The sequence below is a fragment of the Perognathus longimembris genome, chromosome 7, assembly GCF_023159225.1.
Source record: "Perognathus longimembris pacificus isolate PPM17 chromosome 7, ASM2315922v1, whole genome shotgun sequence".
Lineage (NCBI taxonomy): Eukaryota > Metazoa > Chordata > Mammalia > Rodentia > Heteromyidae > Perognathus > Perognathus longimembris.
The window spans coordinates 70,475,580-70,503,183 of record NC_063167.1 but is presented as its reverse complement, the minus strand read 5'-3'; the positions used below and the strand labels follow the sequence as shown (position 1 = coordinate 70,503,183).

Genomic DNA, 27,604 nt, shown 5'->3' with positions numbered 1-27,604 from the left:
AGCCCAGGACTGCACAGACCCCCCAGGACCGCACGGACCCCCCGCTCCCCCGCGCTGCTCTGGGGAAAGAGAGGGAAAAGTCTTCCCAGATGGAGAGAATTCACCTCCTCATGGTGGGTGTCTATTTGCTGAGCTGCTGCAGGGCAGAAGAGGGGCTGAGGTTCCCCACGTATGATGGGAAGGACCGGGTGCTGAGCCTCTCTGAGAAGAACTTCAAGCAGATGCTGAAGAAATATGACATGCTCTGCCTTTACTACCATGAGCCTGTGTCTTCAGATAAGGTGGCACAGAAACAGTTCCAGATGAAAGAGATCGTGCTGGAGGTGAGTGTGTGTGTGTGTGTGTGTGTGTGTGTGTGTGTGTGTGTGTGTGTGTGTTCCTGCCTCAGTGGGCCCTGGGGTCAGGATGCTTTCGGCCAGGGCTTGGGGTGTGGAAATGAGGGCGCAGAGAATGTATACTGTGGTCTGCTGCCTTTGAATTTCTTGTGAATGGGCGATGGTCTTGCTCTAAGGCCATGATGTGTGAATTAAGCTCACAAAGGGGAAACTGAGGTCGATAGTTCCACGTCCATGGGGCACAGTGATGTCTCGGTTGGGATGCCACTCTGGTTCGGTGGCTGTTGCCTGAGAGAGTGTGCAAACTATCGGTAAACCACTGGGAGATGGGCAGTTTGGGGGTTCCCTGTGGTGCCGGACCCCATGCTTGCTCCCCCAGTGCCACCAGCCCTGCGGCTGGGGACAAGAGTTGTTTGACCTTGCCTCTCCTCCGGCATTTTTTCTCTGGCTTTTAGTTACAGAGCATGGATGCGTGGCATTCTCAGTGGCACACTTGTGAGTGGGGATTTTTTTTTCTCAGAAGGTTCTTGGTGTGGACACAGGAGCAAGCTGAAGTCACTTCTTATTTTATCCGTATTACGCGGCCTCTCAGCCACCTGGCACAGGGCTGCTTCTAATCCTCTCTGAGTGGCTCAGAAGCAATCTCTGTAGTGTCTGCAGACAGCTGAGGGCCACCCACAATTCCAGGGCACCATGCCAGTGCCCTCCCCAGCCCCGGGAGCCCCTGGCAGGCCCCAGGCCCGGCCCCCCGCACCTTTCTGGAGAGGCCTCCTGGGGACCTGCACCACTCAGCAACCTCCACGGCCAGCCTGGGTTCATCAAATAGTTTGATCACCAGACTTAGCCGGGGGAACCCAAGGTGAGTTGAGGTTCCCCAAGACATGACCTGTAATACAATCCCACAAAACCACCCACAATTCACCCAAGCTGCCTCGCTGACCTAGGAAGCAGTTCAGAATCCTGAGTGCCCGCCAAGTCTTGGGGAGTTGTGGAGCTCCCTCTGCTGTCTTCCCTCCATGGGGGCCAAGGGTGGGGCTCGGGCCTCCCTGTGGATGGGCAGGGCAGGGACAACAGGCAGGGATATTAGACCTTTGGGTGCAGATTGGACACGGAGGGGAGGGGAGTGTACTTAGCTCGAGAATCAGCACCCACATAGTTGTCACGCTGATGTCAAGCTGCCATCTTGTCATCGTCCAGCTAGACTGAGCTCTGGGCTCCCAGGCACAATCAGAAGAGGCCCTGCCCCTCCACACACCTTTGGTCTAGGCAGGGCAGCAGCAGAGAGAGGAAGTTAAGCCTGGAGCTGATTTGGTGACTCCAGAACTCTAAGGCCAGGAAGGGTTCTTAATCCAAGGAAAGGGAATGCAGAGTTCAGTGCTCTGGATCTTCTGTCTTTTTCTCCTCGTTCCCTCTTTTCCTTCTACCCACCTTCTCCCTCTCCGTGCCTCTTTCTATTCTTTTTAAAATTTTTTATTTATTAATTAAATTTTGTTGACAAGGTGTTGTGCAAGAGGGGTACAGTTACATAATAGGGCAGTGTGTACATTTCTTGTGATATCTTACACCCTCATTTTTTCTTTCCCTTCCCTAGCTCTTTCTATTCTTTTCTCCTTCCTTCCTTCTTTCCTTCCTTCCTTTCTCTCTTCTTGCTATACTTCCCACCCCCACCCCCACACACTCCCATCCTCTCAGGCCATGGCCTGTACATGGGTGGTCATACTCCCCCCCACACACCCCTACCCTCTCTGGCTATGGCCTATGCCTGGGTGGTCAGAGGCTCTGACTTGGGGCTGCATGGCTGAACTCAGGCCCTGTCACAAGGGCCAGGCCTCTTTGGCTGGGTTATCAAACTTGTGAAAATAAAGTGCTCCTGCCACAACACCACCTCCCTCCCATGGAAAAGTGCCCTTTTCTTTCTGCTGGTCCTGAGGCTTGAACTCAGGGCCTGGGCACTTCTTTTTCTCAGGGCTAGCATTCTACCACTCAAGCCACAGTTCCACTTCCAGCTTTTGCTGTGACTTAATACTCACATACTTTTACCCTGGTGCTGGGTAGCAAAGTGTTCCCACCACCAAGTGACCACCAAAAAGCTGGATGTGGAGGTGTGGCTCAAGTAGTAAAGCACCCCCCTTGAGGGGAAGCCTACTAGAGAGCCAAAGGTCCTGAGTTCAAGCTCTAGTACTGGCACACACATGCACACACGCATGGATGTCCATGCACACACATGTATACACGCATACACATGCATATGCACACACACACAGCTGCTCAGGCTCTGAGTGCCCAGCCGCTGGTTGGGTGGTCCTCACTCAGTTCCCTGTGCCCCCGGTGTTAGGCTCGGGGGCACACAGCACAGAACAGTGGGAGGCAGCACCCCTCAGTGGCCTTGGGGGCCAGTCGCAGGGACATCACGCCAAGCAGAGTGATCAGGTGACATTTAGGTACCTCAACTGTAGACTTTTCTTTATTTTCTGATTCCTGAACCTGCAGGTAAGAATCACTACTCACATTTTCTCACCCCCACAGGTGGAACAAATCACAACTTCTTGCCTCCCTCCTCCACTTCCGAGGAGGGGGTGGCACTGGGGGTTTTTCTTGTCCTCTCATGGGTCAAATGGCAGGCATGGCGAGATCTATCCGGCCTGGAGCGCTGGCCACGGCTGCTCCATGCTCTCTCTTCCTGTCCCGGCAAAGCCCAGCCAGCCATCCACACCGGCCGCAGCCGTCCTCGCAGCCCACTCAGTGTCCTGTGCCCACGCTGTGGTTTCTGGCCCAGCCTTCTGTTCAAGGTCATCTGTTCTGGGAGCAGAGGCGTGAAATAGGGACCGGCCCGAGCACTGCCCCTGTGACACCAGACATGAACAGCCATGGGATCCACGGGGCCTCCCCCTCCCCTTCTCTTCCCTCTGCTCTGTGCTGCATCCTGGAAGCCGACGTGTGTCTTACACTATTCTGTTTGGAAGAGTCCCTGAGGAGAGTCCGTATCTAACAAATGGTTAGGATTCTCCTCCCATTTCCATACTTTAGATTTCTTTTTTCTTTCTTTCTTTTTTTTTTTTTTTTTTGGCCAGTACTGGGCCTTGGACTCAGGGCCTGAGCACTGTCCCTGGCTTCTTTATGTTCAAGGCTAGCCCTCTGCCACTTGAGCCACAGTGCCACTTCTGGCCATTTTCTATATATGTGGTGCTGAGGAATCGAACCCAGGGCATCATGTAGATGAGGCAAGCACTCTTACTACTAGGCCATATTCCCAGCTCCTCTTTCTTTTTTTTTTTTTTTGGTCTTGGGCATAGGTTCTTTAGCTTTTTCACTCGAGGCTAGTGCTCTACCACTTGAGCCACAGCTCCACTTCTGGCCTTTTTGATGATACAAAGAGTCCCACAGACCTTCTTGCCCAGGCTGGCTTTGAACCACGATCCTCAGATCTCAGTCTCCTGTGTGGCTAGGATTACAGATGTGAGCCCCCCACCCTGACTCCCTGGCCTATTTTGATGAACTTTTGTGTAAAGTGTGTGATGGTTGGGGGCTCTTTGCCCTGTGTGTGTCAGCAGCTGGGTCTGCTTCAGCACCTGTAGTGAGAAGGCAGTTGTGAGCATGTGGGGCCTACTCCTGCTTCCCCTCTTCCGTTCCCATCACCTGGTGCTGACCCTCTGCCCACACAGCAGACTGTAGGACCCTCGTTTTTCCTTCGTTTCTCAGTGTTAGGAATTGAGCACATTTCCTGCCAGTCCTATTTCATGTTCTGCAGTCCTGCCACTGCTTTTCCCCACGTACCCTCAGGATTTGTAGCGAGCCTTGGGGACAGGGGAGCACCTCTCCCGGCTTCATTCTTTGCGGAAGTTTGTTGACTTTTCCACATACATTTGAGGATAACTTTTGTTATCTCTACAAAAAATGTTATTAGGATTTCGGTAAGGATCGTCTTAGATCTGTACATTCAATCTGTCGATTTGAGGAGAATGCTATCTTTTTGTGCCAGTATCTGATATATTTCATATATGGATGTCTGGATCACTAAGATTGGATGAATTTCCATTTCTTAGATTGTCTCTGGTTTTTTTCATTTGCATGGTATAATTTTCAGTGTTGGAAGTCTTATGCAGGTCTTGTTATATTTCTATATAAATATTTGCCTACATTCATGCAACCCTGAGCACATCCAATCTCCTCTGATTTAAATCTGATTTAAGTTATCTTAGGGATCATAAGCAGTATGATATTTTTATCTTTGGTGTCCTAGTATTGCTAGTGTATTGAAATGCCATTATCTTGGTCATATTTGCCTTGCACCTTGCACGCTTGCTAGACTCATTTATTACTTCTAAGGAGTTTGCATTTCATGTCATCTCTTTGTTTATTGAAGTACCAGCTCTCATGCTTCCACTGGTTCTGGATATGATGCCTCAATGGCTTAAAAAAAAAACCAACAACAAACCTTTCTACTGTTAGTCTAGAAAGAAAACACTATCAATAGTAACAGCTACAAACAAGAAAGAATTAAACGGAGAATTGAACGGAGCATATGAGTCAGACCTCTCCTAGCATATGCCTGGGCAGTTCCGCTCTGCCCCTGTGTGCCGTCCTACCTCCTGCACTGCCTTCTTACTATTTTATGATGACACGTGACTTTTAAGATACAGGTCTGGTCTGGGCGCTGGCTCACTCCTATAATCCTAGCGCCACAAGAGGCTGAGATCTGAGGATCAGGGTTCAAAGTCAGCAGGAAGGTCTGGGAGACTCTTAACCAACAAGAAGCTGGAAATGGAGCCACTGTGCCTATTGCTCCTCAGTTTTATACGCTCTTACTACTAGGAAAACTGGATAAAAGATAGAAGGGACCTCTGCATTATTTCTTACAATTGCATGGCAATGAGTGGTTTTAAGGTTAACCTTTAAAAAGCAGTAGCAGAGGAGGAGGCGGGGGGTGGGTCAGTTCAGTGATTAGAGCAATTGTCTGAACATGAAGACATTGGTATGATCTCTCGTGCTCTGCAAATAGTAATAATGACAACAATCAGTCTCTTTGAGATTCTTCCCTCTCCTAATTCATTCTGGAAACTTCTCCACGCTGTTCCTGCTTTCAGCTGTTTTCGGGTAGACGGTAGGAGTTAGGCCAGAGCCAGTAGGGCCTTCTTGGTGGGCGAGCTTGCATCTGTTGTGGGAGGGGCCCAGCATGTTCTCCTCTCTCTGCGGGATCTGCCGAGTTCCCAGTCCTGGGCGGCTGCTGGGTGTCTGTGGGTGTTCCAGGCCCTCTTGTGGCCTACATGGGATGGCTGGTGTCTGTGGGTGTTCTGCTCTGCTTCCCTTTGGACTCTCTCCCTCATCAAGTTCTCTCTTCCCCGGGGCAGAGCACGCTGCCCTCAGTGCGTGAGTCTTTTCATCCCCTGCTGGTTCCATGCACATCTGGTCCTAGGACCCTTTTCTAAGGGACGTGCACAGATTGCTTTGGTCCCCGAGGGTTGCATAGTGGAAAGAAGGCTTTGCCCAGCACCTCCATCTCCCTTCCCTCAGTCCACTTCTCCTCTGTCCCTCAGCTTGTGGCCCAGATCCTGGAACATAAAGACATCGGCTTCATGATGCTGGATGCCAAGAAGGAAGCCAAGCTTGCCAAGAAATTGGGTAAGAGTGATTGGCATGATATAATAGGAAGAAACAAATGGTGTCTTGCAAAAACAAAGTTGTCTTCTCACTTGATAACTGGACTAGTTTTAAGTAAATAGAAAATGACCATAGTCCTGGGTGGAGGAATAATTTTATAAAAGCAACAGGCTCCAGTGGCTCACACCTCTAATCCTGGCTGAGGTGTGAGAATCACAGTTCACAGCCAGTCCTGGCAGAAAAATTCATGAGACTTTTATCCCCAATTAACCAGGAAAAAGCCAGAAGTGGAGTTGTGGCTCAAGTAGTAGAGAGCCAGTCTTGAGTAGAAAAAAGTCAAGTGAGAATGCAAGAATGCAAGACTGAGTATGACCCCCAGTATATACACATACACATATGCACACACATGCACGCACACATTCAAAGACCAAAATCAGCCTGGTTCAGCTGTATTGTTAGAAAACTAAAAGCAGTAATGGGGTAGGGGACTAGATTTTTATTTTAAGTTAAAATTCAAGTGGACTTGTTAGTTCTTAGATATTTCAAATGGAGTGCACACTTTGAGTGTGTGTGTGTGTGTGTGTGTGTGTGTGTGTGTGTACTAGGACTTGAATTTAGGGCCTTAAGGCCCTTGCTTGACTTTTTGCTCAAGGCTGGCACTCTGCCACTTGAGCCACAGCTCTGCTTCAGCTTTTTTTTTTTTTTTGGCCAGTCCTGGGCCTTGGACTCAGGGCCTGAGCACTGTCCCTGGCTTCTTCCCGCTCAAGGCTAGCACTCCGCCACTTGAGCCACAGCGCCGCTTCTGGCCGTTTTCTGTATATGTGGTGCTGGGGAATCGAACCTAGGGCCTCGTGTATCCGAGGCAGGCACTCTTGCCACTAGGCTATATCCCCAGCCCCTGCTTCAGCTTTTTGATGATTAATTGGAGATGAGAGTCTCACACTTTACTGCAGAGGCTGGCTTTGAACCATGATCCTCAGATCTCAGTCTCCCAAGTAGCTAGGATTATGGAAGCTGTGTGGATTATGGAAGCTGTGTGTGTTTGGAGGGATCTGGGCCTTTGATTGTGCTGGCTCCACTGCTGCTGACTTCATCACCAAGTGTGAGGGCTGTCCTGGTGTCAGAATGGCCTTGACCTTGGGCCTTTGGGGTGCTTCCAGGCTTTGATGAAGAGGGGAGCCTGTATATTCTCAAGGGTGATCACACAATTGAGTTTGATGGTGAGTTTGCCGCTGACGTGCTGGTGGAGTTTCTCTTGGATGTAAGTATCTGTGTTCCGTACGCATGTGGGGAGCTGTCTGAGCTGGGGTATAGGGGGAGGAAGGGTGGGGAAGCTGGGTGTCCAGACTCGGGCTGAAACAGGGGCTGTGGCCTTCCCAGAAAACAATGGAGTGCGCACATTGCAGCCCTGTCACCATGGAAACAGGGCATTGGGGGCAGACCTGGGGGCCATGTCATAGCAAGGTACTAGCTCCTTAACTCATTTTACAATATGGACAAAACCACCAAGGGGGAAGGAGGGGGAGGGATGCAATGGAGGGGAGCCACCGAGGGGGAGAGAGGGGGAGGGATGCGATGGAGGAGAGCTCCACCAGGCAGGCAGAGTGCTTCTCTTCCTTCAGATATACTGGAATAGTGTGGTGAAATCTAGAAAATATGAATACGGGGATACATTCCAAAATCACCAAGACAGAAAAGGTCAGATGTTCTTATCACGGGAGAAAAGGACACATTTGAGGGAATGGATATACTGTTGGCTTGATTTAAGTAGCCTACATTGTATTCATAGTTCATACTATCACTCTGGTCCAGTGAGCGGCTAGAGTGGGTGGGCAGGACAGGCTCAATCACCAAGTCCATGGTCCCCACTGTGCGTCCCCTAGTTCCCCACGGGGGGGTGGTGGGGGTGGTGCGCTCACCTGGAGGGACCTGTGCACACGTGCGTGTGTGGCTGCTTTTCAGCTCATTGAAGACCCGGTGGAGATCATAAACAACAAGTTGGAAGTCCAGGCCTTTGAACGCGTGGAGGACCAGATCAAACTCCTGGGCTTCTTCAAGAGCGAGGACTCTGAGTGTAAGCGGTTGGAGGAGCCCTGCCTGTCGATCTAGAGGCTGGGCTCTGAGGGGTGCAAGCTATGAGTCTGCACATCTCTGCAGAGATGGGAATCCTGTCCTGCGTATTCAGAGGCGTACCTCAGACTCTGAGGAGAGAGAGAGAGAGAGAGAGAGAGAGAGAGAGAGAGAGATGAGCTAGCGCACGTACCCATGTACTCCTTTACCCCCTTGGCCGCTTCACAGCGTGTCTCCCTGCGTGGCTCTTACATGGCCATTTCACGGGTGACAGGACGGCTCCCCTGCTACAGGTTGTAGAAATTGCCGGGTGATCCCGGGGCTGACTGCCAGGCTGCTTGCCACACCCTCAGGGCTCTTCCCGCTTTGTGGCCAGCCCTGAGCTGATGGCATGGGCCGCTCCAGGGGGCCCAGTCATACTTTCTCCTCCTCATCTATTTCCCTGTTTTGTACGCTGATTATTAGGACTACATGTGTTCTCCTTGCTCTACATGTGGAAAAGACAGCTTCTCTGGGCCTATCAAATACCAGTCAATTCCAATCCTTCTGGGAAACGATGGAATTAAATAGTACTAAAGAATGAGCAGCCAGGGCTGGAGGCATGGCTCGGGTGGTAGAGCACCGGCCAGTGGACAAAAGTGCCAGACACTGAGTTCAAGTTTTGGTATTAGATGAGCAGCACCACTTTTGAAGACGTTCCTTTCATCGTGTGCTTTCCCTCCCAGATTACAAGGCTTTCCAGGAGGCTGCTGAGCACTTCCAGCCTTATATCAAGTTCTTTGCCACTTTTGACAAAGGGGTAAGTACCTAGGAAAGCCCACAGAAGCACTTCTGTAGGTATGAAGGAGTAAAGTCTGAATTTTCTATCATTGTGTGTGTGTGTGTGTGTGTGTGTGTGTGTGTGTGTGTATGTGCCAGTACTTGAACCCAGGCCTGGGTGGTGGTCCTTAGCTTTTTCACCCAGGGCTGGCTCTCTACCACTTGTGCCACTTTAGCTTTTTGCAGGTTCATTGGAGATAAGAGTCTCACAGACTTTCCTGCCCAGGCTGGCTTTGAACTGTGATCCTCAGATCTCTAGGATTGCAGGTGTGAGCCACCCAGTACCAGCACTATGTTAACTCTTGTTAACATGAAGGTGATCCTAGGCCCAAGGCAAGGGAAAGGCTGGAGTAGGAAGACGGAAGGGAAGGCGGGAGCCCATCCAGCTCCATCACTGGAGTCTTGACCAGAGCCAGCCAGTCATGGCTCAGGGGCTGCAGATTAAGCACTCAGCGGGAAGTGCTGGGCGGAGCACCGGAGCCTCAGCTTGTAGGGAGGGCTTGGCTCTGTTTTCACCATGTCTCCCTGCCAGTATCTTTATGGCGTGGGAGGGGAGGTTGGCGGTGGTATAAAACAATGAAAGCTGCCAGGCTGGCATCTCTGAAGGACACTGAGCCCAAGTGCCACTGCCCACAAAGCCATAAAGCATGAGGGAGACACTCTCCACACCTTGGAGTGCAGAACCTGTGGTGCTGGGGCCACTCCAGGCCATTGGGGTGGGGCACCATCCCTGCGGCCCACCAAGGAGTGGAGCCAGAAAGCTGGGCGGGCTGCAGGCTCAGCAGTGTCCAGCAGGAGGTGCTGGAACGGGGCGGGGCATGGGGGAGAAGATCAATTCCTATCACACCCCCTAGGGAACCTCAGAGGTCTCAGGCTAGGCAAGCACTGGCACAGTCTCCGAAAAGAGGGAGACGCCTGGCGGACGTGCTAGGGCAGGACCTGGTCACTGATGAAGGGAGGGTGGAAATGGCGCATCTGGGAAGAAGGCTCCGTCAAGGAACAGAAAACACAACTACAGATTCTACTGGCTACAAGTTGAGAAAACGTTACACCGCTCCTCATTCAGCCATTCACTCACTCGCCACTCCCTCTGCTGTGTGTGCTGAGTGCCCTCTCCGTGACAGGGACTCTTAGGCACCGGGAACACATACCACACAGTGAAAACCCAGAGCTCACCCTCACGGGGTTCAGAGCTAAGTGTGGGGAGAAAAGATGGAGGATGGAGAGGAACCAGCAAACCAACAGCCACATCACAGGCCAAGAACTGTAAAGAGAGGGAGGCTATGCACGCTGCTGCTCACACCTGTCACACTAGCCATCCAGGAGGCTGGGCACTGAGGACCACAGCTCAAAGCCAGCTCCAGCGGGAAAGTCCATGAGATTCTTATTTCCAATGAACCAGCAGAAATCTAGAAGTGGCGATGCGGCGGTGCAGGTGGCAGAGTGCTAGCCTTAAGTGAAAAAGTTAAGGAAGAGCAGCAGGCCCTACATTCAAGTCTCAGTACCAGCACAAGATAGATAGATAGACAGACAGACAGACAGACAGACAGATAGCTAGACAGATAGATAGTAGTTGATATATAGATGATAGATAGTTGCATGGTGATAGATAGATAGATAGTCTCCAGTTCCCAACTACTGTGAAAAACTGGTTTCTCCAAGGTGCTTTTAGAAGCACTGAGCTGTGAAATCACCCCTTAGAAATTCTTAGGATTGTGATAGGGCCTGAGAATCTGCATTTTCAAAACCTTCCAGAGAATCTTAACAGAGCAGCGCACAGGTTTGGGACCTGTCATGATCTCCCAGTCCAGAGCCTAAATCAAGCTTCGGGGAGACTTCATTCAGGCTCTCCCCTTGTGTGGCTCCCTCCTCTCTGATGGTGCAGGGAGACAGAAATTGCTGTCTCTTTTGCTATCGCTGGATCCCAAGGTAGCTGTGACAGCCAAGTGGGGTAGGGGAAGAGCGTCCATGGGCACTCTGAGTTGATTCTTCACTGGTCACTGAAGTGTCTTGCTGACGTCACCGAGGTGGCTTGCTGACATGTGTAGAAATCATCTGCTTCAAAATTTGCATACACACAAGTTAACAAACAGCCATTCCTACTTTGTAGTGCTCTTGTCTTTGCCATAATATTTCCCAGATCAAGGTTGGCACTCTGCCTGAACTGTGGTTCCACTGCTGGCCTTTTGCTACTTAATAGGAGGCCTGGGCTGGCTTTGAACAAAGCTCCTCTGATCTCAGCCTCCTGAATAGCTGGGATTACAGGCGTGAGCCACCGGCACCCGCTCAATTCCTTTCTTAATCCTGTCAAGGGGAAGGCAGTCTTCAAATAGAAATTGGAATGCAGGAGAGCAGGAGGCTTGGAAAGCTGCCCTCAGAATGGACATCTTCCTTCCCACCAGGGTCACTGGGTCGTGGCACCGCAGCTTGGTGGCTGCTGCCTGGGGCACTGGTTCCAGCCAGCTCCTCTGGGGCATCAAGGGAGCCAGTGTCCTGCCCGGGCAGTCGTGAACGACAGCTCTGAGCTAGGAAAGAAGTGCGCTGGGTTTCCTTTGTGCACACACATTCCAAGCCTCTCAGATCACATCCCAGAGAAAGGTCGTGAGGTCAGCAGTTTGCGCTCAGCAGTTTGCCCTGACTGCAGCTGGCACGTGGTTGCTTCTGGCCAGAGTGCAGGCTCCTCCTTCCCATTCTGTATCTGAGGAGTGAGTCACCCCCATCCCGCTTGTGGGGGGCCGAACAGATTCTGGGACTGAGGGTCTAATAGCCCAGGAACCCCTCTGATGGCTAGGGAGCTGGGCTGTTCCTAGAGCCAGGCAAAGCAGCAGGCAGACCTGGCACAAAGAGGCTGTGCCTTAGTGCTCACATGAGACCCATGTCACAGCTACGGCATAGAATAAATAAAGCTTTAGAACAGCTTTCAGGCTCTGAGTTCAAGTCCCAGGACCAGCATAAAAAAAAAAGAAAGAAAAGGCCCTAATTCATTAGATGCAAGGACCCTGTGATCAGCGCCCGCTATTGGCACTGACCTCTCTCTGGCCTGGGCACCCAGCGAAGGGCGATGGCGATGGCACAGCCAAATGCCTCACACTGGCTTCTCAGGGGGTGCTGCCTCTCCTTGAGCCCACTCACCAGTGGATCTCCCCCGGCCTGGTTCTGTGGTCGAAGCAGAGGATTGGTGCTGAAGTTAAAACTACACACAGCTGCCAGGTCTGCCGGAGAGCAAACACAGGCATGCCAGGCCTAAACCTTCCACAGGCAAACCTGCTGCTGCCATCTTGTTTCTGTTTCAGGTGGCCAAGAAGTTGTCTCTGAAGATGAACGAGGTAGACTTCTACGAGCCCTTCATGGAGGACCCCATTGTGATCCCCAACAAGCCCTACACGGAGGAGGAGCTGGTGGAGTTCGTGAAGGAGCACCAAAGGTGCCCTAGCCGGCGGGGGTGGGGGCAGGGGGGGCCACGCGGCAGCCTCCCCTGGCACCTCAGACACACCCGAGGGACAGCGCAGAGCATGGCCTTGTGGGACGCTGGGGACAGTGGGGACATTGCCACTTCCTAAGGGAACACTACAGGGGCCAAGAAGGGCCAGACTCCGCCTGCAGTCAGTAACCCCCTTCAAAGCCTCTGTGTGTGTATATATGCACACGTGCGTGTGTGTGTGTGTGTGTGTGCGCGCACACACTAGTACCAGGGCTTGAACTCATGGCCTCAAGCTCTTGCTTGACTTGTTCACTCATGGCTAGCACTCTACCACCCCACGTCTCACTTTTTGCCAGTTCATTGGCAATATGAGTCTCATAGACTTTTGGGCCCTGGCTGGCCTTGTACTGGGATCCTCAGATCGCGGGCTCCCGAGTAGCTAGGATGACAGGTGCAAGCCACTGGCGCCCAGTGAGCATCCTTTTTCTATGTCAGGAGCCATCCAGGGACCTTGTGAGAGCTGCCTTCTCTCAGCTCTGGCCTCACAGAGCAATCACTATTAGCCTGATATTGTTAAGCAAAGAATAAGGGCGGTGAGGTGGCAACAGAGCCTAGGGCAGACATTGCACACACACACACACACACACACATACACACACACACACACAACTTCTGGATAGGACTGTCCTCCATCACTCACAACAGCTCCCAGGGAGGTCAGCTGACATCTGCAAAGGACCCAGTGGCAGATATGTCGGGTTCTGCCGGCCCCGTGAGCTCTGCCCCTGTTGCATGCTGGGTAAGCAAGGGGGCCGAGTGGATTTACAAGCATAGGAGTCCCTGGCTGCCGCTGGGCCCCAGTTACAGTGCTCTGCCTCTGCTCTCAAGGAAGGGATGCTGGGGGGTACAAATCGTGGTTGTGGGCTCACTGCCTGGCTGTCCTTCATCCTGACCCTGGGGTTCTCTTCAGGCCTTTTTGTGTTTGCATTGCTTGTTGTTGCTGTTGTGTCAGGGGGGGGAACCCCATGAAATCTCAATAGCAGCAGAGGCAGCTGGGACACCCTGAGCCTTTCTTCATTCTCTCTCTGGGTCTGTGCTGGGTCCTTGGGAGGCCTGGGGTGTCCACGAGGAGGGGCACACATGGGAGCTGACTTCTGTGTGCCTTGGGTCAGGGGGCCTGGGGTGTCCAGGAGGAGGGCCCCTAGGGGAGCTGACCTCTGTGTGGCTTGGGTCAGGGGGTGTGTGTGGCCTTATGAGGAGATCAGGTCCGGACCCCACGCTCTATGTTCTTAGTGCCGCAGTGAGGTTGGAGCCCCAGTCTCTGCCATGGTGATTCTCATACTCTAGGAAGCTCTCCTTTTTTTCTAGACCCACTCTTCGTCGCCTGCGCCCAGAAGATATGTTTGAAACATGGGTAAGAAAATGGCAAATGCTTTCTGTGTTGTCGGGGTGTGTACACTTCCCCAGGGAGCCCCTACATTTCCCAAGGCGCTAAAGAATAAATAATTACATGAAAGGAGTTAGCGTGGGTGCAGTGGCTCATGCCTGCAATCCTAGCTACTCAGGAGGCTGCGAGCTGCAAGATGGTGGTTTGAGGTCAGCTGGGGCAGAAAAGTCTGTGAGACTCCCTCTCCAGATGCAGCAGCAAGAAAGCAGGAAAGAAGTATGGCTCAAGTGGTAGAGAGCCAGCCATGAGCCAGAAATCTGAGCAAGCTTGAGGCCCTGAGTTCAAATCTCAGTGCTGCCTGTAGTCCACTGTGCTGTACCTCAGCGAGGGAGTCTGCCAGTACAAGGTACGTTTTGTTTCTTTGTGTCTCCTTTCATGTGGAAGCATTCAATAGAGATGAAAGAAATAGAGCAAAATGCTGGGGACCAAGGACCAGGTTTCCCAAGGCCACCCCCAGCTCCTGCTCGCCGGGATGGGGGGTCTACGTCTGCTGCATCAGCAGCCCCCCCGTCACTTAGAGCTACAGATCCAAGTTCAACATGTCTCCTGCACACCCTGCAGAGGGCACACCAGCCATGGAGACTGGACGTGCCCTGGCCATAAGATTCTATCTCCCCAGATTCCTATCTTGAATCTGACACTTATGGTGGGGCCATTAGTGGTTAGATCTTGAGGGCAGCACTTTTTGCTTGGCTCAGTGCTCTTATGAAAGGAGCCCCAAGTCAGGGGTGCCGGGCCACGCCTACAACCCCGACTCCAGGGGCTGAGGCAGGAGCTTGCGAGCTCACGGCCAGCAGGGGCAACATGGTGAGACCTTGTTTTTATTTTTTTCTTTAAGAAAAAGAAAAGAAGAAAGGAAGGAAGAAAGGAGAATAGGAAGAAAGGGAGAGAAAGGAGGAAAGGTGTGAGGGAAGAAGGGAGGGGAGAAGAAGAAAGGAAAGAAGGAAGGAAGGAAGGAAGGAAGGAAGGAAGGAAGGAAGGAAGGAAGGAAGGAAGGAAGGAAGGAAGAAAGGAAGGAAGGAAGGAAGGAAGGAAGGAAAAGAAAATCCCATTAGCTGGTGGTAGGCAAGCCTTCATCAGACACTGAACCTGCCTGTTAGGTTTTTAAAGTAGGTAGCTGGTAAAGGAGAATGCCACGCGGTATTCAGGCAGGAAAGAAAGTTTATTACCGAACTGCTGGCCTGTGGCCAAGATGATCCATGGCTGGAAAGAAGGGAGAGAGAGAGAGATGGGAGAGAAGGGAGAGAGAGAGCGACCCCCACCCAGCCCTGCCTTATATCTAGGGCAGGGGCAAGGGGTGTGGCCAGGTGGATTAGGATGTGACCTCAGGGAAAGGGGAGGTAACTGCCTCCAGGTCTGCAGGTTACCCAGGTAACTGGGTGGAGACTTAATGAGGTGGGGACATCTACATGGAGCCCTCAGGGAGAGGACCTAACACTGCCAGAACTTTCTCCTAGACTTCCCTGCCTCCCTTAGCTTTTTCATGCAAGGCTGGCGCTCTGCCACTCAAACCAACCGCTTGCAGCTTGTTTGTTGGTTAACTGGAGATACGATCAGACTTTTCTACCTCAGCTGTCACTGAACTGCGATCCTCAGATTTCAACGGCATGAGTTGTTAGGATTACAGGTGTGAGCCACCAGGGCCCAATCTCTGATTTTGTTTTTTGGCCAGTCCTGGGCTTTAAGCACTGTCCCTGGCTTCTTTTTTTTTTTTTGTGCAAGGCTAGCACTCTACCTCTTGAGCCACAGTGACACTTCCAGCCTTTTTTGTTTATATGGTGCTGGGGAATCGAACCCAGGGCTTCGTGCATAGTAGGCAAGCACTTTACTGCTAAGCCACATTCCGAGCCCTCCACTCTGATTCATTAAGCTCTGAAAAGGAATGACTTCCCTTTGACAGTGAAGAGACACTGTATTTGCAAAGGACTTACACACAAAAGAGCACCCATGGGCAACAGGGCTGCGGCGTTTGATGATCGTGTCCATATTAACAAGGGGTCCCTGTTCTCAGAACTCATTGTCTGGTTACGAGGGAAGGTTTGTGCAATTCCACAGAGAGCTGCCAGGACAGGGTGAGCAGAAGTCTCGAGTGTGGCCAGTGTTGTGCAGGCGCCTGGTCTAGAGGAAGCCCCGGTGTGGCCCTTGGCCGGCTCCAATGTGGGGCGTTCCCTCTTCCTGCACAGGGTAACTGTGGCTCCTGACTGGCCTGTGGGCCCTGGCCCTGTGAGGTTATCACGGAAAAAGCCCCCTTCTGAGCATCTGTGCAGGTTTTTGGTTCAGGTTCACGTCCTGAGCTGGTGGGGTCCACGTGGGGCGCAGCCCTCCCTGGGGTCTTTTTCCACCCAGGGGCCGCCCAGGCTGGCACAAGCAGCCCCTTAGAAAACAAATATGGATTCTTCATCCTAAAACTAATTTCCAGATGTGTTCTAGAAGCACCTACAGAAATGAGGCTTGCTTTGCCGCGTCCCTGGGATGGCAGGTGACAGCAGGATGGCTGATGAGAAGCGGTGGGGACACTCGGTGTGGCCTGGTGCAGATGGGAAGCCGCAAACCCCACACTCGCCTCTGGCGGCTGGCACGCACGGTGTCGCAAGTGGGGGGGGGGGCACACAACGTAGCAGAGAAATTCAATTCCCCAGAGAGTATGATCAAGGCAGAGCCCACCTTCCCGTTTTTAATAATAATGTTATCTATTTAATCTCCTCTGACAGGTTTTTTTTTTTTGAGGTTTTTGTCCATCCAAGACTCAGCACATGAGGGAAAAATTAGCATTTAGATGGGATTGCTGCGGTAGCATTAACATCAATTGGAATGGAGTGGTGCCCCCTCCGCTCCAAATAGGATGCCACGACGACTCGGGGGCCAAGGCGAGGCCCCCTCCACGTCATCCACCACGGTGTCCACTGGGCCCTGCATCCCTGCGCCCCAGCCTCACGTGTGCCGCGTGACCCCATCTCCCAGGGCAATAACAGAGGCTCCCCAAGCCCAGTCTCCACCTCCCCTGTAATTACCAGGGCGAAGGAGACAGCTTGCTTGCGCCGTGATTTGAAGGACCCTCTGGTTTCTTAACCTGCCCTGGGCTCCCCACCCTGGCTGCTGCTGACCGCACCACTCACACGCCTTCCGCAGTCCTCAGTCCCCCTCTTCCAGGATGTCCGCGCCCTGCCAAGTGCATCTGCTGATTTGGCGATTGAGCCCCTGAGGGAAGGGAGGACTGAGGGGAACATCTGGGAACCTACCCCCAGGCGGATTCTGACTGCTCGGCCAGAGGCATCTGGGGTCCCCGCTTGGCTCCTCTTCCTGGGCATCAAGGCCGCCCTGATCTGATCTCTTGGAGGGCTCCACGGGGCATGGGTTCAGGGCCTGCCAGCCGCAAACGGGAGCTTCCATGACCTGCCGCGCCTTGGCTGCAGCTCCTGGGAGTGAATTCTTTAATCAGACGGAGGGCTGGGCATGGGGAAACTTCTAGAATGCTTGTTGCCTTGAGCTCCTGCAAAGCCAGACTGACACCCATCTTCTCTCTCTCCCTTTGCTGCGGCTCCTGGGACCAGCAGACCGTGGGAGTGAGACCCGTTGGGCCCTAATGTCTTGTGTGTGTTTGCGCGGTCCTCTTCTGCTCTCTCGTACGTCCATCAGACGCTGTCTGATCGTGTCCACCTGCTCCTCAGTGTGCCCTGCCTTGGTGTGTCCCTCCCCCAGTGCGTCCCGCTGCACACCTCCACGCTGGCCTGTGCATCTCTGCTCTGGGCTGGCTCCTGGGATAACCTTCCATTCTCATCTCCCACAGGAAGACGACCTCAACGGGATCCACATCGTGGCCTTTGCGGAGAAGAGCGACCCAGGTAGGCCCCAGCCCCGCGGAGTCCTTAATAAGAACTTCCCAGCCCGGTGCCAGCACTCACGCCCGCCATCCTGGCTGCTCAGGAGGCGGAGATCTGAAGGTCAGGTTCAATGCCAACCTAGGCAGAGAGGCCTGTGGGATGCTTATGTCCAGTTAACTGGCAAAAAGCTGGAAGTGGGGCTGTGGGCTAAGTGTGAGAGTGCCATCCTTGAGTAAAAAAACACAAGCTCAAGACCCTGAGTTCAAGCCCTAGTACTAACACACACACACACACACACACACACACACACACACACACACCTTACCTGAAAAACAAACCCAGACTTCTCATCTTCCTCTGCCCTCCCCTTTCCCTTCCCCCACCCCTTCTACAGTGCAGTCCTCCCCACCCCCAACCCCAGCCATATTATCTGTGCTCACAGCTAAGGGAAGATGGGGTGAGGAGAAGCTGTGCTGGGCAGCGGGCTGGGGAGGGCATGAAAACAATGCCGTCTCCCGGATGTGTGCATGTGATTGGCTCGTGTTTAAATGTTCACTTACTAGTTTTGTGATCAAGCTTATGGATGTATGTCTCAAACTCCTACCTTCAAATAATGTGGATTGAAGAACTGGCACTGTGGGTCAAGTGGTAGAGCACCAGCCTTGAACAAAAAAAAAGCCTGGCTAGAGGGTGAGGTCCTGAGTTCAAGCCCCCGTACCAGCGCACACACAAACACACAGGAGTTGCATCCTTTGGTCTGTAAATACTATCTATGCTTAGGAAACAGCCCAGGAAATGGTCTTGGAAACCACGAGAACTGGGCCAAACAAGTCATTGGTTGTGGAAAGTGGACAGAGCACCCATGAGATGGCCGAGCTGCTTCCTTCCACTTCTGTGTCTTGCGTGGGCTTCCTGGTTCCCTCTTTAACTCAGGCGAGGCAGATGGCCGAGGGTGCGGAAGGGGCGTGCTGCTCCACTGGGCTGCTCAGTGAGGTTCACCAGGCACAGCCCAACAGCGGGTGCCCCACTGGGGGTGGCCAGCAACCAGACCTTGGCTGTGAGCTGGGTCACAGGAACCCCAAGGCCGGAGGGCTGGCTGGGGGCAGGTCTGGCAGGAGTGAGGCTTGGGGGGCCCCTCGGCGAGGATGATGCATGGTCAGCTGTGGCCTTGGCAGTTGTGGAGTGGCGTGGTATTTGCCAGGGCCTCCGCTTCTTTCCTAGAGAGAGAGAGAGCACTGGCGGAGGCCAGGAAACATGCAGAGACGGCTCCTGCTTGGCACCTAGGGGACCTGTGTCCCCCCAGCAGAGCAAGCTTGAATTCCCTCAGGGCCTGACACGGGCACGTTTGAGGGGCAGGTGGTGAGACAGAGACTGACTTACCGATGGACATTCAGCCTGTTTTACCATCCAGCGTTAAAAAACCAAGGTGGAATCCACACTGCGTAATGGTTTTCCTTTCCACTTGGTTTTCTCAGAGTTGCAGTGTGCAAACCCCAGCGTGGGTTCGGAACCCCAGGCCCTTCCTGGCCCGCTACGTTCCACAGGCAGTGGCTCCGTCTCCCCTCCCTTCCGCGGGGCAACAACCCACTTCTTATCTGGGTAGAAATGGCCATTCCGGACATGGTTGTAAGTAGGATCACGCTAGCCCATGCTGCATGGCCTTCCCTGGCCAGCATCTTAATTACATGCTACCGTCAAGGTTCGTCCATACACGGTATGGATTGGCGGCTCGCTCCTTTTCAGGGCTGAATAATGCTCCCTGGCCAGTGTGTGCACTGCCTTATCTCCAAGCTTCCACCCTGCTATTTTTTCATTGAATCTTTTGAATGTCTGTTGGTGTGCCCAGCCCCTCTTCAAGGGGAGCCAAGCCTATCCAACGCCCCAATCAGAACAGAGCAAGTGCAGCCACGGCTTCTTTTTTCATATTCTGGCCATGTCTTTGCCGTGGAGGAGATGGCTGCGGGGAGGCCGCTGGCTGGAGATTCACAGGCTGTGATCAAACACAGTGGATCCCATGTGTGTGAACAGAGATGGGAGCTGCCCCTGGCACCAGGGCAGGCAGCTGGCTGGACTCCCGGGGAGGGGGGGCGTCCACCACAGGAGAGGCCTGTCTGGTGCTATGAACAATGGAGCACAGAGCCCTTCCCCCCTCCCCAAAGCCGCAGAAACCTGTTTGGGGAGGTTGGTGTTGCAATGAATCAGGCTTCTGGAACGTCTCCCTCCCTCTCCCTGCACAAACATCCCTGGGCCCGAGCTCTTGCCCTGTCCCAGAGAGCCTAGGCGGGGCCTGTCGCAGGAGCCTTTGGGTGGTGGTGGAGAGGGCCAAGCCCTGCAGGTGCTGTCTTCCACCCCGGCAGGCGGGCCTCACCGCTCAGTGCTCTCGGGCTGGGTCAGGGTACAGGTCAGTGCCCTCACCGGGGCTCAGGCCTGGGGGGCTGCTGGAGAGTCACTTGTGCCCAGCCACAGCCACCTACCCTCCTCTGCTTCTGGTCCCCCCTACCCCAGGGTGCCGACGTCCACCCGGCTCTCCCTAAAGACCACTCTGATGTGCTCACAACGATGATCCCAGGCCCAGGGGGAAAGGACAGCCTGAGAGGTCAGCTGAAAGGGCAGCTGACAGGCAGCCGCTCCTGCCACGCTCTCCCTCTGCACCCATGCCCATCGTGGCCAGGAGGCAGGTGTGAGCATCACGAGGTCACAAGCTCCTGAGGGAGGGCCTGTTTCCATTCCCATGACAATGGAAGAAACTGAGGAGGAGAGGTTAACCCTCGGAGCAGCAGCCGGATGCATAGTGCCAGGCCTGGTGCCTGACCACATCCGATCACCACCATCCCACCACCCACACCAGCAAAACAAAACAGACCCGGATGAACCCAGGCTAAGCACTGGAGCGGGGGCTGGCAGAGGGAGGGACAAGTGTGCCCACAGCTCCGCTCAGCATGGCCCCCGCGGTCCGTCCACCACCCTCCCGCACTGCAGCTCCCGGCACCCACTGTTCCCCGCGGGCAGCACCCAATGTCCGGCGTGCTGCCTTCCCATGGCAGTGCCCACAGCTGCATCTGCACCCCGCTGGCATGGTGGCGTCCTGGTGACGCTCGATGGGAAGTGGGAGCGCGGCGTCCCCATGAGTGCCAGTCTCGTGGACATCCTGTCAGGGCAGCGGGACTGTCAGCAGGAACTTACTAGAAAGACCTGGGAGGTGGGCACTCGCCCAGCCCCACTGTCCCTGGGGTTCTCATGGAAATGGGGTCCAGATGGAGTCTCAAATGGCGCCAAGAGCCTCTCCCCAGAGCCTTCCGATGGCGGTGTGTGCCATCAACCAGGCTGTGACTCCCAGTGGGCCACATGCTCACCCAGCCGACCCCGCGCCACCGTCACCCTCCCCGCAGGCATGGGAGAAGATCCACGGGGTGGGCAGGGGCAGCTTTGGGGTCTCCACTTTATGGGACCCTAGCTCACTCTCGACCTTAACCCCAGCCACGGCGGCCCCCTTGCTGGGCGTGTGGTGAGAGGCAGAGAGGGACTCAGCCCCTTTGGTGACTCAAGGACCACCCACCAGTACCAAGGCTGTGCCAGGAGTAGCACCCTCCCACCCAGCACTGAGCACCCTCAGGCCAAACTCCACGTAGCTCTGGGGAACTCAGGCACAGACTCCAGAAAGAGCAAAGGCGGCCATGTGTGTGGAGGGTGGAACTGGCTCTGGACTGGGGACTCACCGGCCGCTGGCACACGCTGGACGTGGCACCGCCCTGGCTCTCCATGGGCACCACTGGCTCACGCCTGTCATCCCAGCTCCTCAGGAGACTGGGCTCTTAGGATTGGTGTTAAAGCCAGCCTGGGTAGGAGCATTTGTGAGATTTGTATCTCCAGAAGCTGTGCAGAGAGTCTGTGGCTCAACCTTGACCATAAAAACTGAGGGACAGCACCCAGGCACAAGTTCAAGCCCCAGCATCGGCACAAAAAAAAAAAAAAATGAGGCCCGATAGTCAAAGAGAAGCTATTGTGTGTAGAGAAGAGGCCACGAGTGGGGCTCAAGTTCTCTGGGATCTGGGGGGGGGGGGGGTGGGGGAGGAGGGGGAAGATGCTTTGTAAAGAAAAGGCACACTAAATTCCCAAGAAACCTCAGGCTGCCAATTCAGCTATTCAAAAGAATTAGTAACTTCATTGTTTAGAACCAAGCCTCAGTTTACCCTAGATGGTCTGACAATTGATAGCCCCTCACCCCCTCCTACCCAAGCATCTCCAGGTGACTGGGGTCTGCTGGGTCCAGGCCTGGCCGTGTAGGCCAGTTCGTGTCCCACGTTTCAGATCTCCCTTCCCCCGCTGGACACAGTGTGCAAGGGCCTGCTCCTCACACATACACCCCCGTACACATGCACATGCACATACACACATGCACATACACGTGCACACATGTGCGCAGAGTTATTCTCAGGGACCTAAGAGAACCTACATTCTCGTCTGTGCTCTAGCTGGGTCCAAGCTCCTGCACTGGCACACACACAAGCCGTGCACATGCACACACACACATACACATACCATACAAACATACCACACACACACACACACACACACACACACACACACACACACACACAATGTTCTTGCCAGTTTCTTTTGTTCATGGCAAAAACTGCTTCTTGTCTTCCCAGGTTTCCTGATGCTTTTCCTGTGACTCACTCATTCCGAGGGGGTAAAGACTCTGATGCTTGACTGCACAGATGGGGGTGGGGTGCACAGAGGAAAGGCTGGGTGCGCAGGAAGCTGGTTGGGGCTGGGCTCCCATTACCATCTCAGAACCAGGAAAGGACTGGGGCCCAGAGGTGCACCGGGCCCAAGCACAGGTTCTAGGAATTGCTGATCGTAGCCACAGCTCCATTTCTGGATTTTTGCTGTTCATTGGACATGAGTTTCTTGGATTTGTTTGCTCACTCTGGTTCAGAACTGGGATCCTCAGATCTCAGCCTCCGGAATAGCTGGGATTACAGGTGCGCATCACCAGCACGGAGCATTTTTTCACTTCTCTGTTGAGACTCACGGTTGTGTCTGGGGGCTCTGGGCCCGCCATGCTCACTCGAGTCACTTTCCTGAGCAGTCTGGTGACTGAGGCGGGGCTCCCAGGTGCCCAGCTCTGTGTGCGCATGCTCGAGTCTATCGACCTCCTCTGGCCTTTTCCAGATGGGTATGAGTTCCTGGAGATCCTCAAGCAGGTGGCCCGGGACAACACGGACAACCCCGCCCTGAGCCTTGTGTGGGTCGACCCTGATGACTTCCCGCTGGTGAGTGGCGCGGCCCGGGGCCCTGGGGCGCCAGCCTAGGCTGGCTCAGCAGGGAGGAGGGGCACAGGCACACCAAGACAGACAGCCACCATGCGGACTGGGGGACGCTGGCCCTGGGTGCGTGTATCATTGTACTTGGCCTGGGCAGTCACGGAGAGGGCCAGAAGTGTTGCTGTCTACCCCCCACCCATCCTGGGGCTTGAACGTGGGCCTGGGCACTGTCCCTGAGCTTCATTTGAGCAACAGCACCACTTTCCCCTTTTTGTTTTTTGTTTTTCTGAGTCATTTAATGGAGAGAGTTTCTCAGACTTTCCTGCCCGGGCTAGCTTTGAACCATGATCCTCGGATCTCAGCCTCCCAACTAGCTAGTTACGGGTGTGAGCCACTAGTGTCTGGCAAATAATTGTCTTTTTCGTGTGTGTGTGTATGTGTGTGTGTGTGTGCGCGCGCGTGCGCACGCACGTCAGTACTGGGGCTTGAACTCCCGAGTTCACCCCCTCTTTTAACTTTTCCACTTAAGATTAGCACTCCACCACTTGAGCCATGCCTGCACTTCTGTAGTTTTGCTACCAACTTTCCTGCCTGGACTGGTTTTAAACAGCGATCCTCAGCCCGCAGTGTCATGAGTAGCTAGGATGACAGGCGTGAGATGCTGGTGCCAGCGAAAGCTTCCTTTTTATAAGGAGGAACGGAATTCATACTGGGAGGTGGGGCTGATGCCCACAGCGGGCCCGCCATGCTTGGCGGGTCTGTCCCTCAGCAGCCCCACAACACGCAGATCCTTGGACCCTTGGGCTCTCCTTACTAGTGAGGAGGGGCCGCGGGAGAGGAACGCCAGGCGGTGGGAGGTACGGGCTCTAGCCGGGACGGATGGCGTCCTCAGAACTGCTCAGGCAGAGTTAACTGTGGGCTGTTACCCATTTCACATGCAAGTGCACCTCCCAGCAGCTGGTACAGGTCTTTAGGTCATCCCTGCTGGGGCGTGGCTTAGTAGGTGAATGGAGGCCCTGTGACCTCCAGGGAGCCTAGGAAGGGAGCAGGAGACTGAGACACAGGCAGAAAGCCTTGATCAGGAAGGCATTATGTATTTGGTTCCTGCCATTTGCACTTCTAGTGCTGTGCCGTGTTGTGTTGTATGGGGTTATTGTAGTGCATGTTACCTGTGTGCAGATGGACTGCAGTTTAGTTGACAGTGCATGCCCTGGTGTCAGCAAAGGACTCATCTTCAAACCAGTTCTGCTGGCAGATGCGTGAACACCCTGGGCTCCGTCTCACGCTGTTTGCTGGGACCACCTTCTCCTCTGTGGGGCTCCAGCCAAGGGGCTGAGCCTGGGCCTCGCACTTGGGCCTTGAGCCTGGGTCTCGATGAGCTCAGGCCTGGCAGAATGAAGCAGAGTCCTGATCCACCCTGTCTTTAAATGGGAGTTGGCATTGTACAAACCGATTTCCATCAGCACGTGGGTTCGTGCGCCCAGCCTCTGGGGGGGGGGGGGATCACCCCTTCCCTTGTCCTCCCGCCCCTGCCCTCGGGCTCCCAGCTTCCTCATGTCAGCCCAGCACTGCTCTCCCAGCTCTCTCAACCAGCACAAGAGAAGGGGTCTTTTTAAATTGAGGTTTTGAAGAGAAAGGAGAGGGAAGGGGCCCACACAGGAATGGCCGTGCTATTCTGGGCAGGACAGGGCTCTCTGCAGCCCCTCGCCATGTACCATTTAACACTCCAGGTGTGGTAGGCCGGTGAGCCTTCAGAGGTCTCCAGAGCCTTCGACAGAGCTGGCACGTGATGGTGGTGGGTGGCAGGTGATCCAGACACCTCCCCCCCCCCCGGGCTGGGCCAGGCCCACCTGCTGCACAGCCTGCCTGCCGCAACCTCTCACCCCGTGCTTTGTGGCCACAGCTCACTGCGTACTGGGAGAAGACCTTCAAGATCGACCTGAGCAAGCCGCAGATCGGGGTGGTGAACGTGACCGATGTGAGTGCCCAGGCCTGTGTGGGTGACGCCCTGGCTTTCCCAACACACACACACACACACACACACACACACACACACACACCACCTTGCCCTCCCTGACCCAGACACATACCACGCCCTGCCCAACACATACACAACATGCTACCCAATACACACACACAGCACCCTCCCCAACACATACACACATACACAGCACCCACCCCAACACACACCATGCCCTGCCCAACACACACACACAACGCCCTACCCAATACATACACGCATACAACGCCTCCCCAACACATACACATACACAGCACCCTCCCAACACAGACACCACTCCCTCCCCAACACATACACATACACATACACATACACACACACTACCCAATTCATACACACACAATGCCCTCCCCAACACATATGCCATTCACATACCACGCCCTGCCCAATACACACACACAACACCCTGCCCTCCCCCAACACATACACACCACACAGACACACACCAAGCCCTGCCCAACATACACACCATACACACAGTGCCCTCCCCAACACTCATACACACACACACACAGCACCCTCCCCAACACACACAATGACCTCCAACACATACACACCATACACACAACACTGTGCCCAACACATATACACACAACACCCTCCCCAACACATACACAATGCCCTCCAACACATACACACTGACACAATGCCCTGCCCTCCCCCAACGCACACACCACACAGACAACACCCTTCCCTCCCCAACACATACACATACTACACACAATACCTTGCCCTCCCCAACACACACAACACACACACAACACTCTCCTCTCCCTGACACATCCACACAATACCCTGCCCTCCCAAACACATACACACCCACATACCACACACACACAGTGCCCTTCCCTTCCCAGATGCACACATGGGCACATGTATACATGCATGCACATGCATGCACAAGCACACACATGCACACCCACATGAGCAGCTCTGCACCTAGGCCCTGGAGGGCTCTCTTGGCCATCCAGGCTCTGCCCCCAGGGTGTGGGAAGGCAGCCAGGGTTCTCAGGTGGTGTGGGTTCTCAGGCCTCAGTCCCACGTCCCAGGCAATGGCCCAGGTGACAGGCCAGGCGCCGGCCACAGTAATGCAGGGGAATCTCCTGGGAACAGGGCAGTTAGTTCTTTGGCTCTGTGGATAATGCTATGTTAAGCATTCATTCATTCACTTTGAGAAAATAGTGATACTTGTTTTTGTGTTGGTACTGGGACTTGAACTCAGGGCTTGGGAGCCATTCCTTAGCTTTTTCACTCAAGGTTGGCTCTCTACCACTTGAACCACAGCTCCACTTCCAGCTTTTTTATGGTGAATTGGAGCCAAGAGCCTCACAGATTTGTTTTCCTGGGCTGGTGTTGAACTGTGATCCTCAGATCTCAGCCTCTCAAGTACCTAGGATTACAGGCATGAGCCACTGGTGCCCAGCTTTGCTGGTTATTTGGGGGATGGAATCTCCAGGAATTTTCTTCCCTAGGCTGGCTTCACATCTTGATTCTCTAGATCTCAGCCTCTTGAATAGCCAGGATTCTAGGCGTAAGCCACTGGCTCCTAGCTGTGATGGCTGTAGGAGACCTGGAAGCCTGCCCAGCACAGCCACCACCTGCAACCCTTTGGACTGGCTCAGCCTCGGGGCAATCACTCACTCACTCCACTAGTCACTCATTCATTCTCTCACTCACTACTCATTCGCTCACTTATTCACACACGCATTAATCGTTCACTGACTCATTCATTCATTTATTCACTCATTCACTCACTCACCCACCCCTTCCCCGGCTGCAGGCAGATAGCGTGTGGATGGAGATTCCAGATGATGATGACCTGCCCACAGCTGAGGAGCTAGAAGACTGGATCGAGGATGTACTTTCTGGAAAGATCAACACAGAGGATGACGATGAAGAAGATGATGATGATGATGAAGATGACGACGACGATGATGATGACGATGATTCTGATGATGATAACAATGACAGTGATGATGATGATGATGATGATGATGAATAGTTCAGAATCAAAGGACCCAATAAAAACACAATCACAGCACCCACTACCACATAGATGGGGGGACAGCACCCCTGCCACGTCCCCACCCAGTCAGTTCCTCTCCTTTCCCACACCCTTCCCATTCCCCTCCCATCAGGAGAACTCCTTTCCAAATGCAGGAATCCCAGCGATTGTCCCCCCCCCCCCCGACCTGCAGCCCACCATGCTGTGAGGCTTAGGCAGTGGGGCCTCACATGTCCGTTGCCTCCTCCACAGCTGTGACTCGGGAGCACTGAGTGGCTTTATAGTGAGAGCCTGGGTGGGAGGAGCCCACCGTGAGCCAGTTCTGTCCCGGGTGGGGGGCAGGGTAGACCCCCGCCTCTGCGTGCTTGTGGAGAGTCTGGGCACCGTGGGACACAGATGAGAGGTTGATCTTGCAGGCTGACAAGTGTCTGTGTCCCCAGCCCGACGGTGGGGCCTCCTGGCCTGCGCCAGAACACAGTGGACTTTCTCTGTGGCTATGTGTGAGCTTGGCCCATCAACCAGCTAACTCTCCATTTATCGCTATACAGCATTGGCCAGGGCGGCCCAAAGCTCAAAGACACTGAGAAACTCCCCAAGTGCCTTTGGATGCCTGGTAATTTTTGTGTTAAGTATCCTAAGTTATTTTTTTCTCCATCGGTTAACATGTACGAGATACTGTGTTTTTCTTCCTTTTTCTTTTTGGTTTATTTTGGGGGCAGGGGACCTACAGCAGTCCTCTGTGGAAAAGAAGCTCACCAACTCTTGTCATTAAACTCATTTTGTAAAGTGTTGAGCCTA

At 53.9% G+C, this 27,604-nt stretch overlaps 1 protein-coding gene across 1 annotated transcript; it reads left to right on the top strand.

The window, feature by feature from the left end:
- Nucleotides 1–44: 44 nt before the first annotated feature.
- Casq2 (calsequestrin 2) lies at nt 45–27,604 on the top strand. The gene is made up of 11 exons (XM_048351845.1): nt 45–323; nt 5,870–5,954; nt 7,094–7,194; nt 7,896–8,007; nt 8,729–8,802; nt 12,116–12,246; nt 13,612–13,657; nt 17,478–17,532; nt 22,690–22,790; nt 24,685–24,759; nt 26,582–27,604. The coding sequence occupies exons 1-11, from the start codon at nt 90–92 to the stop codon at nt 26,801–26,803; spliced, it is 1,236 nt and encodes a 411-aa protein (XP_048207802.1). The 5' UTR covers nt 45–89; the 3' UTR covers nt 26,804–27,604.

Coding starts and splice junctions, on each gene's coding strand:
- Casq2 (XM_048351845.1), top strand. CDS start 90: ATGGAGAGAATTCACCTCCTCATGGTGGGTGTCTATTTGCTGAGCTGC. Junction 7,195..7,895: donor TGGTGGAGTTTCTCTTGGAT/GTAAGTATCTGT, acceptor GCTGCTTTTCAG/CTCATTGAAGACCCGGTGGA. Junction 12,247..13,611: donor TTCGTGAAGGAGCACCAAAG/GTGCCCTAGCCG, acceptor CTTTTTTTCTAG/ACCCACTCTTCGTCGCCTGC.